Genomic DNA, 15001 nt, shown 5'->3' with positions numbered 1-15001 from the left:
TCTTTCAGATTATGTCAAAATGTTGATTTTGACAAATTGACCCATAAGTCTTTTTTTGTTGTCCAGGGTCACGCATCAAATCTTGATGTTTGTGTCAGGCTTCAATTGAGGGCTTTAAATATCATGAAATTACAAACCTTTTTGTGTCTGCGTGTGTGTTTGTGCGCGTAACGTGTTTATTTATGGGTAGCCAAAAATGGGCAAAATCTGAGGAAAACCTTCTATTTAGACATTCAATTTTTTACCAAGCTATTAAATATTTCTATTAAAATAAAAAATAGGCGATCACGCAATTTGTTTTGAATCACCGTTGCTGCATGTTTGTTGCAATTAGAGTCCAGTATCTGTTTAATTTCACCATAAACAAACCAAAGGAACGACATAAATGTCCCCATTTTGACAGTAAACGTTTGTTTGTGTGTCCTTCAGCAGTTTATTGTGAGATAGAGGACAAAGATAAAAAATATTTGGTTGTAAACGGAACAAATCAAAACTTTGGGGGTTTATTGGCTCAGGTGACAAAGGCCACAAGACAAACTAGTGCATCTGGCACTATATGGATCATAACAACAAACAACATCAGCTCTTCTCTAAAACACACACACACACAGACTTGAACTGTAAATCACATCTTTATACTTCACCTTTTCTATCTGCTGTTATTTGGTTGACGTTTCCAATTAGCAGTAATGAAGGAATAATGATCTCGTGTGTCTCTCATTCTTTTGAGTTTATTGAATACATTTCTATCTGAAGAGAGTGAGATGACTAACAGAGCTCTTTAGATCTCCAGACTTATATTATAATACACAATTAGAGCTGCTGAACCGCAGACTGCCGTAATTACATTATTGTCGTGACTGAAATTGGCAAGTGTGCCGGAGACTCCAAATGCCCGTGACGTGATGAGAGCGGAGTGAGGGAGAGAGGTTGTAAAGATGAAATTGTAAGGGCAGCTGGAGTGTTTATGGCCGGCGTGATGAATTGAATAACAGAATGATGGCTAAATTTCCATATGATGTGATTTGGTTTATTGTGAGTGAGGTGACTGTAGTAAACCTTGTTACCAAGTGAACCAATGAATGTTTTTTGCTTCCTATATTTAAGTAGTAGTGTGTTTTTTGAAGCTTTTTCAAAGCTTTTTGAATGTTAGATAACATATTTTTGCTATAGGTAAACTGACTGAGAGAGCATTCACTGAGCAGTAAACAAACGCAACAGATCACGCCATGACCATTTACCCATAATTCCCTCCTGCTGTCATATAACTGCTCCGACTGAGCCCAAACCAATCCCGGTAAGAGTAGATGTGGCAGGCGCACAACAGCTACACGCGTGTCATCAACCATCTGTGATCTCACAAACACAGACACACAGGTTTTTTGATATCTTGTGTTAAGGATCCCCAGACTTTTCACACTAAAACGTTTCCAAACATCTCCGTTTTTGTGGGTCGAACTTTAAGGTAAAACTCACTAAATAAAAGCCACCATAGACTTCCATTATTTCTATTCTGCCCTAATGGTATTTTCAACACCCACAGAAACCTTTGTGCATTTTTACTTTTTCAAATAAGCCTCTTTAGTATGTGGGGACATTTGACCACACACACAGCGCTTGCAACCCTAAGACCATGGGTTCGCTTCCTAGCAACACACAGAATGATAAAATGTTGTCCTTTGTTCTAAGTCGCTTTAGATGATAGTATCGGTAACACTTTACATCAAGGTTCCCTTCATAAAGCATTTATAAATGTGTTCATTAATGATCAATGAGTAATTTACAAATGCATTATAAAGCAGATATAACTGCATAAATAAAAAGGTAGATTCTAACGAAACACCCGCCGAATAGTGAGACATTTTTAACTCACATGTTATAAATGCGTCATAAATGTATTTATTCATTATTTATTTGACTTGAAAGAAGATTCTTTAGTTTCCTGTAGCTCAGTGCCAAGGTCATAGTTTTGATCAAGGGATTGCAAATACTCAACAAAAGTATAAAAGTATAGTACGGCGCTTTGGATAAAAGGGTCTGCAAAATTCGTAAATGTAAATGTAAATTATTATCTTGATGTTGATTGCAAAAAACGGCTTTCAGACGGGAGAAGTTGTGAACTTCACAGGCATCCACTTTTCTTTAAAGTGCACTTTAATGGGCTGTCAATACTTCTAAATGTATTATTCACATCTGACATGTATCCTTGTGAGAAAGCATTCTGTTTCTAGAATAAATAATAAATACATGTTCTCTGTCTTTGATTAACTATTGGAAGTAATTGAATCATTAATAAAAGATCATTAACAAACACGTTTACGACTACCTTTGTAATTTAGTGTCAAGTGATCAGAAGTTTGATTGATTTATCTTGGTAAGCAAGAAAAACCTGCTTTGGATAAGCATCACGATCTGAAGGCATTCTGGTGGGCGCCGTAAGACGTTCGGAATCGGATCAAGTAAGCAACATGGTTCGAAAAGTGACATAAGATATGAAATATACAATAATAAGATAAACCAACATAACACCATACAGTCTCATGTATGTAAATATATTCATTAAGCATTTATAACATGTGAGTTCAAAATGACTCACTATTTGGCAGGTATTTTATTAGTATCCCACTCTTTATTTATGCAGTCATAACTGCATTATAATGCATTTGTAAATTACTTATGAATCATTAATGAACACATTTACAAATGCTTTATAAAGGGAACCTAAATGTAAAGTGTTACCAAAGTATCTACACTCTTAATAATGACGGTGCTTCATGAAGCCATAGAAGAACCTTTTTTGTTGAAAAGGTTCTATTAAGAACCTTTAATATCCAAGGAATCTTTCTGTTTCTTTGTGGCCAAAAAAGTTTCTTCTATGGCATCGCTGAGAAGAACCTTTTAAGCACCTTTATTTTCAAGAGTTTATTTTGCTTTAGGTGTTAGTGTTTTTAATCTTTGATGAAACGGTTTCATATTTTAATTCTCTGTGTGTTTAGCTTTAATCTCCCTGTGCCATCACTTTAATCTGACTTTACTCATAATACTCAATTACTTTCTGACATCTTATTAAAATGAAGATTTAATAACGTTTAACGCTGACTGTAAGTGTTTTTATTCGTTTTCAGGTTTGATTTGACTTTAATGAGAGGAAGGAAAATAGAATTACACATAAATCATAGGAATGAGATTATAGGTCAAGCAATAAAAGCTAAACAATTCATGATGCAACAGTTCAAGAGAGTTCAAGTGAAAATATGTTGAATACACAGATAAACTGAGATTTTATTATTTCATGAAGCTTTCTCATATTCTCTGTACAGAGGAGAAGAAATGTTAGACACAACTCCGAAAATATCAAAGCATTTTTGGTTTTAATGCACATATAATAAAGGAAATTGGTCGAATGGTGCATGTTGAGCAAATGTGTCCTGTAAATTACACCAAATAGACAAAATGTACCAAAAAACCCTTTCTTGAAGACAGAATACACATCGATACTCAAATCAAAGTTGATTCACTTTTGTAAATTGCGAATTATTTATCAACTCTGTTCTGCAGCTGTGCACATCTCTGAAGATCAAATGAATGCAATTACATTAATGTTGTTTTAAATGTTGTTTGATCGTGTCGATCTTCCAGCAATCCTACAGGGAATACAGACTCAATGTAAATTAAAGCATGCTTAAATCTTCAGTTTTCTCCAAATTATTTCAAGTTAAACCTTTAGAATTTTGCAAAACTATAGCCTGTTATCTGTAGAGTCCTGTGTATTATTACAACAATCTTTCAAATCTGCAGGTTTTGATCCAAAATTTTATTATAAGTGGAAAACAAAGATTGATTTGTCTTTTTCTGAGGAATGAGATGAAATTATTGCCTGTGATGATGAGCAATAAATCAGTCAGGAAAAGGTTAAATGTCTGATATATTGATCTTAAAGAAAGAAATGATGTTTTGCTGCCATGAAGTAACCAAGAAATAAGAAACTTAAGGAAGTGAAGCAAGTTCATTGAATTATTTACCGTGTTCCTTTGGCTCAACTGCGGTTTTATATTGTAATCATTACATATATTTTTGTTTTTATTTATTGCATACATTTACAACACGTTTAACTTTAATTCTGACTGTTATCAGCAGACATTTTTAGCTGAAAGGTCAGCACTCCTGCATTCATCTTCAGAACCTGGAAAGGTCAAAGCATTGCTCAAAGGTTGATTATAATACAGATGAAACCTAAACAGATAATCCATAGTTAAACAGATTATGACAAAATGCACAACGACACACAGGCGTGTCTCTCTCATCTCATCGAATGTACTATGAAATCTAGATTTGAAAAAGCACATCTGATGTCTCATGTCACTCTCCAGTCAAGCAACATATTTTCTTCTATAGATCAAAGCATTTTACAGCGGCAATGATGATGACATCACTCAGTGGAATGGATTTCATTTTTTAAGGGTCATTTAACCACAATAATTATATATATATATATATATATCTTTTTTATTTCAGTGTTATGTATGATGTTATTCATATCTGTGTATTTATTATTATACACTATTTTTATAATTTAAAATAACACAAAAGGTATTGAAAGTCTGTAAAAAATATATTGTCTTACATACTATACAAACAAATATTTGTAATTTATTTACATAATTTCTCTACCTTTTGTAATAAAGATGAATGATTTTACATGATTTATATGATGTGATAATGTATCAGCATCAGCAACAGGTACTCATCACATAAATTCTAATGGTATTTAATTGGTTTTAATAGAGCATTTATGGTCTCTTTGGTAATGTGTTGGGTTCTCTTGCTGGGATGTTATCTGGTGAATGGGACCAAAATACCTAAAACATACTACAGGAATTTTGTTCTGGTTTAAATGGTAAACAGTTGATGATTCCTAAATCTGCTTGTAATAAAAAAATCAGCAGGTTAGGGGACCCTTGGTTGGCTGAAATTCAAGTTATATTTTTGTAAGTGAATGAAATTTACCTTCCCAAGCATATGTGTATGTTGAAATGCATTTCTGAGATCGTCTCAGCCACCCAGTGGTAACTGTCACTCCCACCGTCACGCAGGATGAGATTATCACTCCATGGGAATCCTGCGTAAAGTGTGGAGATGCCACCGGTCACCCCGCGCGCTGCGGACTTTATTTAGCAACTGCAGTACTCATCAACTTTAACAAGCGATGTTGTTCTAAAGATGTGCATTTTTAATAACTACCAAAACATATCGCAATGCATCAGGCGGTAATAATAGCGCGCGGTTACGCGCTGCGCTAAGCCGCTTTTTAAGTCGCTGCGCGCAGGTCGATGGAAATAGAAACGCAAGCTGGAGATCAGCGCAAACCTGTGTGGACAACTTTTGTGAACAAAATTATGAAGAATGAAGGGATCTTATGTTGTTTTCCTTTTTGGTTAAAGACGCAAACAACGGGACGGAACGGCGCGCAGACCGAATCCAAAGCGTTTCAGGTGCGATCCGACGATGGCAAAGAACGGGTTTTAAAGATGTGTTTTATTCAAGTATTGCCGAATGACGGATGACTGTAGAGACAGACATGCAAGCCAACCTCACCGTCTCAAACCACAGCACGAACTACAACTTCCCAGCCCTCATATTCGGAATCTTATTGATTATTTGTATCATCTGTGGGAATGTGCTGGTGTGTCTGAGCGTTTACACGGAGAAAGCTTTGAAAACCACGACAAACTACTTTATAGTCAGTTTGGCTGTTGCTGATCTGCTTTTGGCTGTTCTGGTTTTGCCGCTGTTCGTTTACGCAGAGGTGAGTTAACAGACTTAATTTTCCTTCTGAAAAAAGCAATAGAAACCATCAGAGAAATTATTACGGATTTAATGGTTATAATGGAAATTGCACTTTGGTCTCTGTGTGTCGTGACTCGTGTTTTGGGTTCCTCTTGGTGGGATGAAATCTGGTGGATGTGAACGAATAGAACACCATTAAATCATACTGAAATATAAACACACTAAAGGAATTTAGTAATGGTTTCAATATGCCTCATGATAAAAATGGAAATCTTTCGAATATGTTTTGCTTTACTCAGCACTCACAATTTTGCATTGTATCTTAAACTGCATGGCCATGCTTAGCTATTCTTCATGACATTTTTTCATCACCTATCACAATGCTTCCCCAATTTCCATAACATTTCGCCAGATCACCTTAACGGTCAATTGTTACCCTCGCGTGAAAACTCTACAGACATGCATTTGGCTCTGTCATGGCTCCTGGTCCCTCCTGCTGAGATGATCTGTGTCTGCTAAACAAGACATCAGAAATACTGCACAATGCACATTGTTTTCATCACCCTGAGGCGCGGACACGAGGTCCGAGATCCTTCCACTGGAGTGCCCAAACAGGCCTCTAAATAACCACAGATGGACGTAGGCGTCAGGTTCTGGACCGAGTTCTGAGCCGGTGACAAGGTCACGGGAAATGAACCAAACTGGGAACGGTAGGCATTTTAGGCCAAGGACACAGGAAATAACCTCATGTGATTCATCCGTGACTTAATTACAATTGCACATGAGCGCCCTTACCGCACAACCACGGTGTCCACTTACGTCGCCAATGTGGGTCGTTGGCATGGGAGAGAGGCCATTACCAAAAAGCAATTAGGAATCTGTCCTCTCCTACAGGCCAATGATTCAAATGCCATTAAATCCTCCTCTGTGATGTTTTATCTCTTTTTTTAAAGACTGTTTTGTGTATCGGCTACTCGCTCTGAGAGCATTTGGTGTGGGTGTGTGTTTGGCTTTGGTTGTTGTGACAACGCCAAGCTGCTAATAGGGAAATTAAGCTTTCAAACACAGTCTGTCTGCTGTGGCCCTCAGGCGGTTCAGGAGAGGTGAAAAGTGCACAATGAAGGGACAGACATATAGATGATGGAAGTATGCCCCCCCCTTACCCCCGTCCTATATGTGGTCTTGAATGACATGACATTACAAATCATTTATATCTGCATTTATACTTTTGAGCAGACATTATGTAGGAGCTTGTTGGTGATTGGTCAACAACATTTTTAAGGCGTCTGTCTGTCTGTCTTAGTTTCAGGATGGAGTTTGGAGTTTGAATATGGCCCTATGTGATGGACTCATGACTATGGATGTGATGCTTTGCACAGCTTCTATATTTAACCTCTGCGCCATCAGCATTGACAGGTGAGTCTTACTGACAACATTACTGTACATTTAAAGTTTAGACACACGTTTCCACCATTTTAATGATTGTCACATGAAGAGTACTGGATTTGGGTGGATAAGAGGAGAAACGTTTGAGTTCATATTGTGATCTTCTATAATATCTACTTTTGATTGCAGACTAGAGAAATCCGAGCTCAGTTTGACACGTTGTTGACATCTCTTCTGAAACTCTAATGGAGACTTTATACAGTACACAGATTTGACCCTGGTGTCTGCACAGCGGGGTGTATTATTAGTCATTCATGATAAGAGGGGCTTCCCGCTATGAGTACGAGAGTGATTAAGCTTCATTTAGATTCTCTCACACACTTTGGCCTGAAGATCTCAGTGGACTGCAGGTCATTAACGTCCCCCTGCAGTTTTTTTACTCAGCAGAAGGCTTAATGAGAGACATGCTCAGGACGACACTCTCAGGACGTAAAACGGCGTGAAATGTGTTATGCAAGAAAAGACAACAAACACTTGACAGAAGCGTCCACAGCATCACAGTGTTTAGTGCAGATGGTTTGCAACCGGTTAATGATTCCAGAGGGAGTTTAAAATGACCTGTGAGGTTTATCTGATGTGAATAATATCGACACGGTTTGATCAAGGTTTGAATCGGCCGTGACATGAGCACATTTTTATTTAATACATACATAGACATAGAAAACATTTACACAAAGAAATTAGTACGAATAAAAACTAAATCACCATTCAGACAGCCAGCGACTTTGTTTTATGTATTTATCGCTTGACTCCCGACGCTGAACACGCCCACTTCCTGTCGCCAAGATCACGTCGCTCTGCCGCTGCTAGTCGCTGGGGATATGAATGGAGCGTAATAGTCAAAATAATGTTTTGATTCAAGGTGTTTTACATTTTCTTCATGTTTAATACAATAAATGTAAAAAAATCATCATGTTTTTCAAACATTGCATGTAGGGTACAGTATATGTCACGCGTTGTAATATGTAAAAATTTTTGTAGTGTATATCATACAAGAAGGTAACCTTTAGGAATAGCACCGTTTGTTTGAATTGTGATATTTTCGTGAGAAAATTATGCCGAACGTCACATGAACAGGAAAACAGGTCTCATCACATCCACCTGTCGGAGGAAGAGTGAACATCAGCATTGTGTAAAAAACAACACAATCTGTCCTCAACCGAACACATCTCAACACATGTTTTGTAACTTTTAACTCGACACGTTAATTTATCACAAAATAAAAAAAACACATGTGTAAAATACCATGACACATTCATACATTCAACACATCCTTTTTGAGAGTGCATGAACTTACAATAGTTATATGTAACGAACTTAGCTAGATGTTTTTAACTTTGAAATTAAATGAACCCTTTAAAAAGAATCTAATAATAAACGAAATTTTCAGGCAGCTTAGGAACAAGAACTGTCCTGTAAATTAACAGGTTTTCCCGTAAAATGACATCTCTTACGAAAATTAGCCGTGTTATTTTCGTGTTAAAAAGTGTACTAACTGTGTTTTTTGGGTGCATTGATTACTTTTGGCAAAAACATGGTTTTATTATAGTAACCATGATTTAACTATTTCATCTTTAGTAAACCCATGTTTTTTTGTAAAGAATGTTTTTCATAGTTTTCTTTTAATTTGCAGTCTTTTTCTGTAATTTGATCATTTTTGATTACGTAAAAAATCTGAAAGTGCAAAGAAAAAAAGTATGTTCATCAATCTGCATATTAAATGGACATTCGCCACGCTCATCTTTGATAACTGGCATCTAGAGTAAACTTAATTAACTTAACTTAAAGACACATTCTCACCCCTGAAGTCTCATTATTGTTACTGTTAAGCATTTTACTTTTTTTTATAAATTTCTAGACACTGACGTTCATTACTTTAATACAGTAGGACATGAATGTGCTTAATTGCCATGAAAATAATGTCACAATGCCACAAAAAAGCTTCTTTATATTGTGTCCCCATTATAGAAGTGATATGAGAGATATTATCAGATCACTGGAGAGAGAGGCATTATCAACCGGGAACTGGGTCAACCCAATTAGTGAATAAGAAATTCAACCAGTGGCTTAGCTGCTGGTGAACACGAGGAGTCCACCAGTGCAAAGAACCGTATCCGTGGGTTTATATAGATTTTGGTATCGCATGACCTTTTACATATTGTTCTGTTCGGTTCAACGCAGGTTCATCGCAGTATCCTTCCCTCTCATTTACAACCGCAAGCACGTGGACCAGCGACAGATTGTACTGCTTTCCGCCACATGGATCTTAGCTCTGGCGGTGGCCTCGCCCGTGATGTTCGGCATCAACAACGTCCCTAACCGGGACCACAGCGAGTGCAAGCTGGAGGACAACAATTACGTGATCTACTCCTCCGTCTGCTCATTTTTCGTGCCGTGTCCCATCATGCTCATGCTGTACTGCGGAATGTTCCGCGGCCTAAAAAAATGGGAGGAGGCACGTAAAGCCAAGCTGAAGAACAGCATGCAGGCCTGTAAGAAGCTCCAGGAGGCCGCCGCCTCCTTGCAACCCCTGTCCGGCCTGCCGCCCCCTCTGCCGCCCGTCATCGACAATGACCTCGCTGATATTTCCCTGGAGGAGGTGGACCAGGATCAGTATCCAGATTCTGACAGCCCGTACCAGGCGGACTGCAAAGACGTAAGTGTGTCCATGCTGGCGTACCCCGGCGAGCGCTGCAGGGAAGATCAGAACCGGAACCGGCAGAGGAAGAGGGCAAAGATTAACGGGAGAGAGAGGAAAGCCATGAGGGTGCTTCCGGTTGTTGTTGGTATGTTGCTTGTGATGGTTTGCTTTACATGAATGTAAACTGAAACTGATTTTGAGAAATGTCTTTTTTTGTTCATACAATGGAAGTCAGTGGGGGCCAATGTTGTTTGGGAATCATATGTTCTGCAGAAGAAAGTAAGTCAAAAAGGGTGGAAATGACACAAGGGTAAATTAATAATTATTCATTTTCATTTCTGGTTGAACTATCCCTTGAGGATATTGAAAACAGATGTGAGAGGCTCTTTTGTAAGATGTATGATATTGCGCCTTAAACCAGCTAATTTGAGTCTTTCACTTGTTGAAACTGCTTTGGCCCTCATTGGCTTATCATTCCTGGTCAATCCTTTAATCCGATTATGACGTAAAACTCACTTTAGTCCAGCAGCGGGATAGCCGTCACTTTAAGGCCGACTCTTATCCTTTTCACTGGTTCCTGTGAGACCTGCCAGTGACGTGAGAGCTCTCATACTGTACAGTACTGACAGTTCTGGGCAACCTTTTTTGCGGCGGGCAATAATTGTCAGCCTGAGTTCAAATTAGATGAGGTGAAACAGAGGGGCAATCGAGGGTCAGGAAATCCATAATGCACATGGATAGGTCAGTTTGAAAATCATCTCAAATGTTCTTATTTACAAAACAAATTCTGTATCACAGCACCATATAGAGGCAAACTATTTATTGTATTTTAAATATTATCGACAATTTTTCAAGAAAAGATTGTATTTTAGACATTTGTGTCCATGATATTTAAGATGCAAAAATGATTCTCTCTTACGCCAACTTTGTTTTTAGCATAAAATTGCAGGTTACTGTACACACATTTGTTGACATGGGTCCATTTTGCTGTGAAATCTTACCTGATGGCTCATTTGCTCAATTTATAAATCATTATTATAAGCTTAAAAATGTATACACATAAATATATATTATACATATACAATATAAGTATATATAAATATTATATACAAAGATTAACGGGAGAGAGAGGAAAGCCATGAGGGTGCTTCCGTTTGTTGTTGGTATGTTGCTTGTGATGGTTTGCTTTACATGTACACACATTTGTTGACATGGGTCCATTTTGCTGTGAAATCTTACCTGATGGCTCATTTGCTCAATTTATAAATCATTATTATAAGCTTAAAATCGCGAATCAACAGTTTTAAATTAAATGTTAACCAAAAAAGTATTAATAATAACAAAAATATATCTAATATAAAATAATGTAATCTAAATAAAACGATAAATAAAAATTTAATATCAAATATATTCTATAAAATATGTATAAAATAATAGTAATAATCAGTCAAATTTTATTTGCATTGCATAGCTAGGCAAAAAAAACAAAGCCAAGAAATACAGCGCGAGTTGAAAAAAAAAAACATTATATAAATATATATATATATGTGTATACTCACATAAGTATATGAAGAATTTGGTTCCAACAGGAGAAATAAAAAATTAAAGTCAAATTAATATCAATCAAACTCCAGTTGGTTTGTTTTGACTTGAGCCACAATAACAAAAAAAACAGCAATAAAATACAATAATAACATGTTAACATAATAAAAAACATGATTTTTTTTAAAATGTATACACATAAATATATATTATACATATACAATATAAGTATATATAAATATATATACTGTATATATATATATCTATATATATATATTTTTTTTTTTTTACTTGTGTTCTAGGCTTTGATTTTTTTCCTAGCCTCTTTTAATAATTAAAATTAAAGATTAAAAAATATATGTATATTTATAATTATTTATAAAAGCATCTCAGAGATTGTTATGTCCATATTTACATTTAAGAACAGCTGCTTGAACTTTATTTCCTAATTAAATTCAGCTCGCACAGAAGGTCAGAACGTTTAGATTAAAACCCTAACAAAGTTAAACTAATAGCAACTCTACAGAAGAGTGACATTCAGATGTCCGGCATGTTCTTTCGTTCCCCTCACTTCAGACGAATGATGGATGCCCACAGAGAGCAGGATGGATAGATTCCTGCTTCAGATTTCACATCCCTCTGATGAGGGCAACCCTCTGTCAACCCCCTCAGGATAAAGTGAATAAAAAAAAACTTTTCAATAGTTCAGAGATTATTCATGCTGAGCTGTGAAACTTCTTTTAGTGACCTCCTGAATTTCCGGAGAATGATATGGACAGGGTCAGATGTTCAAGGTGTCGTGAGATAGATAGATTTGTTTGGATACTTACCTAACAGAACTCAAACTCCGTCAAACTTTTCATCTGTCTGCAGGTGCCTTTCTCTTCTGCTGGACACCATTCTTCGTAGTGCACACTATGAGGGCTATCTGCGAGGACTGTGACATCCCCAGCAGCGTCACCAGCATCGTGACCTGGTTGGGTTACGTCAACAGCGCCCTCAATCCCATCATCTACACCGTCTTCAACACGGAGTTCCGAAAGTTCTTTAGGAAGTTTGTTCCGTCTCTACCCAGCTGCTGCTTGCCTGAACGTGCTAACCTCTGAGAGTTTATGAACAAACCAGACAATGTGATGCTTACATGTAAATACAGCATGTTTAAAGAAATGACTACAGTATAATGCACCAAGATGTTTGCTGCCATTACATTTGACCTGGCTGTATGTTGACTATTTGTAACGCAGGAGATTCCCGGTGTGACATCGTATGACGTAAAATTCAGGAATGAGACTTGCATGTTCTCTTAAAGGGATAGTTCGGCCAAAAATAGAAATGCTGTCATCATTTATTCACCCTCATGTCATTCCAAACCTGACTCTTTCATCTGTGAAACACAAAAGAAGATATTTTGTAAAATGTCTCAGGAAGTCAATGGGGTCCGGTGTTGTTTAATTATTGACATTCTTTCAAATTTCTTCTTTTGTGTTCCGTCAGGTCTGAAAATGATCAAAGATCATACGTAAGGATTTCATACAGCTCCCGGCTAAACAATGTATACTTACACAATTTGTCAAATCATGCATGCAGTTTACACAAGTATGGTACAATTGAACAATTATGTCTATTTGTTGTGTATGCGTTTCATAAATGAGGCCAATGTACGCTTTAAAGCTTCTATGGATTGGTCGGCCATACGATGACCTCTTGTTGCCATAACTGCAGTCTTACATCACATGGAGTTCATCCAGAAACCCGAGAGCCTAAACTGGGGCTTTGGTTTTTTTATCTGAATGCAACTTTCGTCTGAAAAATAAATGTTTTTTTTCACAAGAGATGCATTTTGTGTCGTCTAAATGTAATCCCGTTATCTCCAAAGTTGCTAGCTGACTGTGCATTACATAAAGGAGAATATTCCGTCCCTCTCAATTATTTACAGTCTATCAGCTACACACTACAGGGGTCTTTCCCCCACATGCTGATGACGGTGCAGCAGTTCCTTCCGACTACACGTCATCTGTCCGATGTTTCCCTCATTCTTTATGCCACGTTGGCTTTTTTTATTCCGAAAACATTAAAAAGTAATTTCCTTAAAAGTAGAGGCGTGAGTGACATCAAGGTTAAAGAGAGATAGTGTCCTCCCGTGGCACAGGGGCCAAGTATATTTCCCGATGCTTTTAAAATGAGACACGTCAAAACTTATTACTCTCAGAAAGCCACAGCGGCAGCCGCTGCCTGTCCGGGTTCAATCCGGCCTCTCTCCTCCATGCAAAAAGATGGAAAGCTGTCAAGCAACATCGGTGAGGACTTGAATGAAATGACGTCGCCATTAGTTGGTGCAGAAACTTCTCCTTTAGAGCTCTGAGAATTGAAGAGTTTCTAGTAAATCTTGGACGTTGATGTTTAAAGTAAAACATGATTTTCAGTCCGAGACATTGTTAAAACACGTTTTTAGGAGAGGTCCGCATATGCTTTTATAAAACTTTAATTTCAGGGTCACCACGGTTCGTCAAAAATACTGAGCCACTGAAACTGGATTCATGTTTTGCTGATGGGTTCTCAAGCAACTGCACGACATCTTCCCAACAGAGCCACGAGTGCCATAAACCCCCATTATCACCCTTAATACTGGCATATCTGAATGGACTCGAGAAATGTCAGAAATAAAGACAATCTTTTAAAGTAAATGTCACATCCAGCAGGAAACACTTTGACTGCGATCTTTCTTTTTGGAAGAGAATGAGCTCTCCTGGTCATTCAGCACTCCCGCCGGGGTAGACAATTGAAAAAAGACCAGGTGGTCAATATGAAGGTACACACAAACACACGGGTGTGGTTTTTAACTAACATACAAACTGAAAAAAAATCTTTATCTACGAAATATTCTGTGAAAATATTGTTGCATAAATATAGCGATAAATGTGTATGTATGTTTTCTTAGAACATAAGAGTTCTCCATAAAAGTCAACATGGAACGGAAGTTGCAAACGACTTGTTTTCCGTATCGTGACCTATATTCGAGTTCAACGGCTTCTGAAATGAGATTTATTTTTTATATATATAAAAATGTGGCCGCGAAGCTTTATTTTGCCTTCCCTTTTTGATTTGTTTGTTGTAAGTTAGGTCTGGAACGAAGTCTTAAAATGCGGCCATTGAACAGTGAGTATAGTCCAATCTCTTTTTTGTTGCTTACGTCATGTGGTGAAGAGTTGTTGTTGAGAGGAGCTTTATGTTTTTGAAAGATTTCAAGTGCAAATTAATTAAAAAAAATAATGGTGTGCATGAATACATCATTTATAATAATCACTGCAACACTGTAAAACACTTTTCCTGTTTGATTTCATGACTATAGTAAAAAAATTCTATACAAATATGAATAAAGTATGTTTACTTTACCTACTATAAATAGTTAAACTATAGTTAGATTGCATACTTTAGTAAAAGCATGTTTATTTTTCGTAAAATATTGTCAACCAATCGGGTTCAAGGTTAAGAATTGTAGGTCTTCAAGGTCTTCTCTTTAGTTTTAGATGAAGGTTATGGGTCAAGTTGTGGTTTTTAATTATTTATCTTTTACAGAAAACAAGC

At 37.1% G+C, this 15001-nt stretch overlaps 1 protein-coding gene across 1 annotated transcript; it reads left to right on the top strand.

Moving 5' to 3' along the window:
- The first annotated feature begins 5129 nt into the window (after positions 1-5129).
- On the top strand, positions 5130-13161 carry drd4a (dopamine receptor D4a). The gene is made up of 4 exons (XM_056739557.1): positions 5130-5806; positions 7091-7203; positions 9415-10019; positions 12290-13161. The coding sequence occupies exons 1-4, from the start codon at positions 5561-5563 to the stop codon at positions 12520-12522; spliced, it is 1197 nt and encodes a 398-aa protein (XP_056595535.1). The 5' UTR covers positions 5130-5560; the 3' UTR covers positions 12523-13161.
- Positions 13162-15001: the final 1840 nt, after the last annotated feature.

The sequence above is a fragment of the Triplophysa dalaica genome, chromosome 24, assembly GCF_015846415.1.
Source record: "Triplophysa dalaica isolate WHDGS20190420 chromosome 24, ASM1584641v1, whole genome shotgun sequence".
In the NCBI taxonomy this organism is placed as follows: Eukaryota; Metazoa; Chordata; class Actinopteri; order Cypriniformes; family Nemacheilidae; genus Triplophysa; species Triplophysa dalaica.
This window is presented reverse-complemented; position numbering and strand designations above follow the sequence as displayed.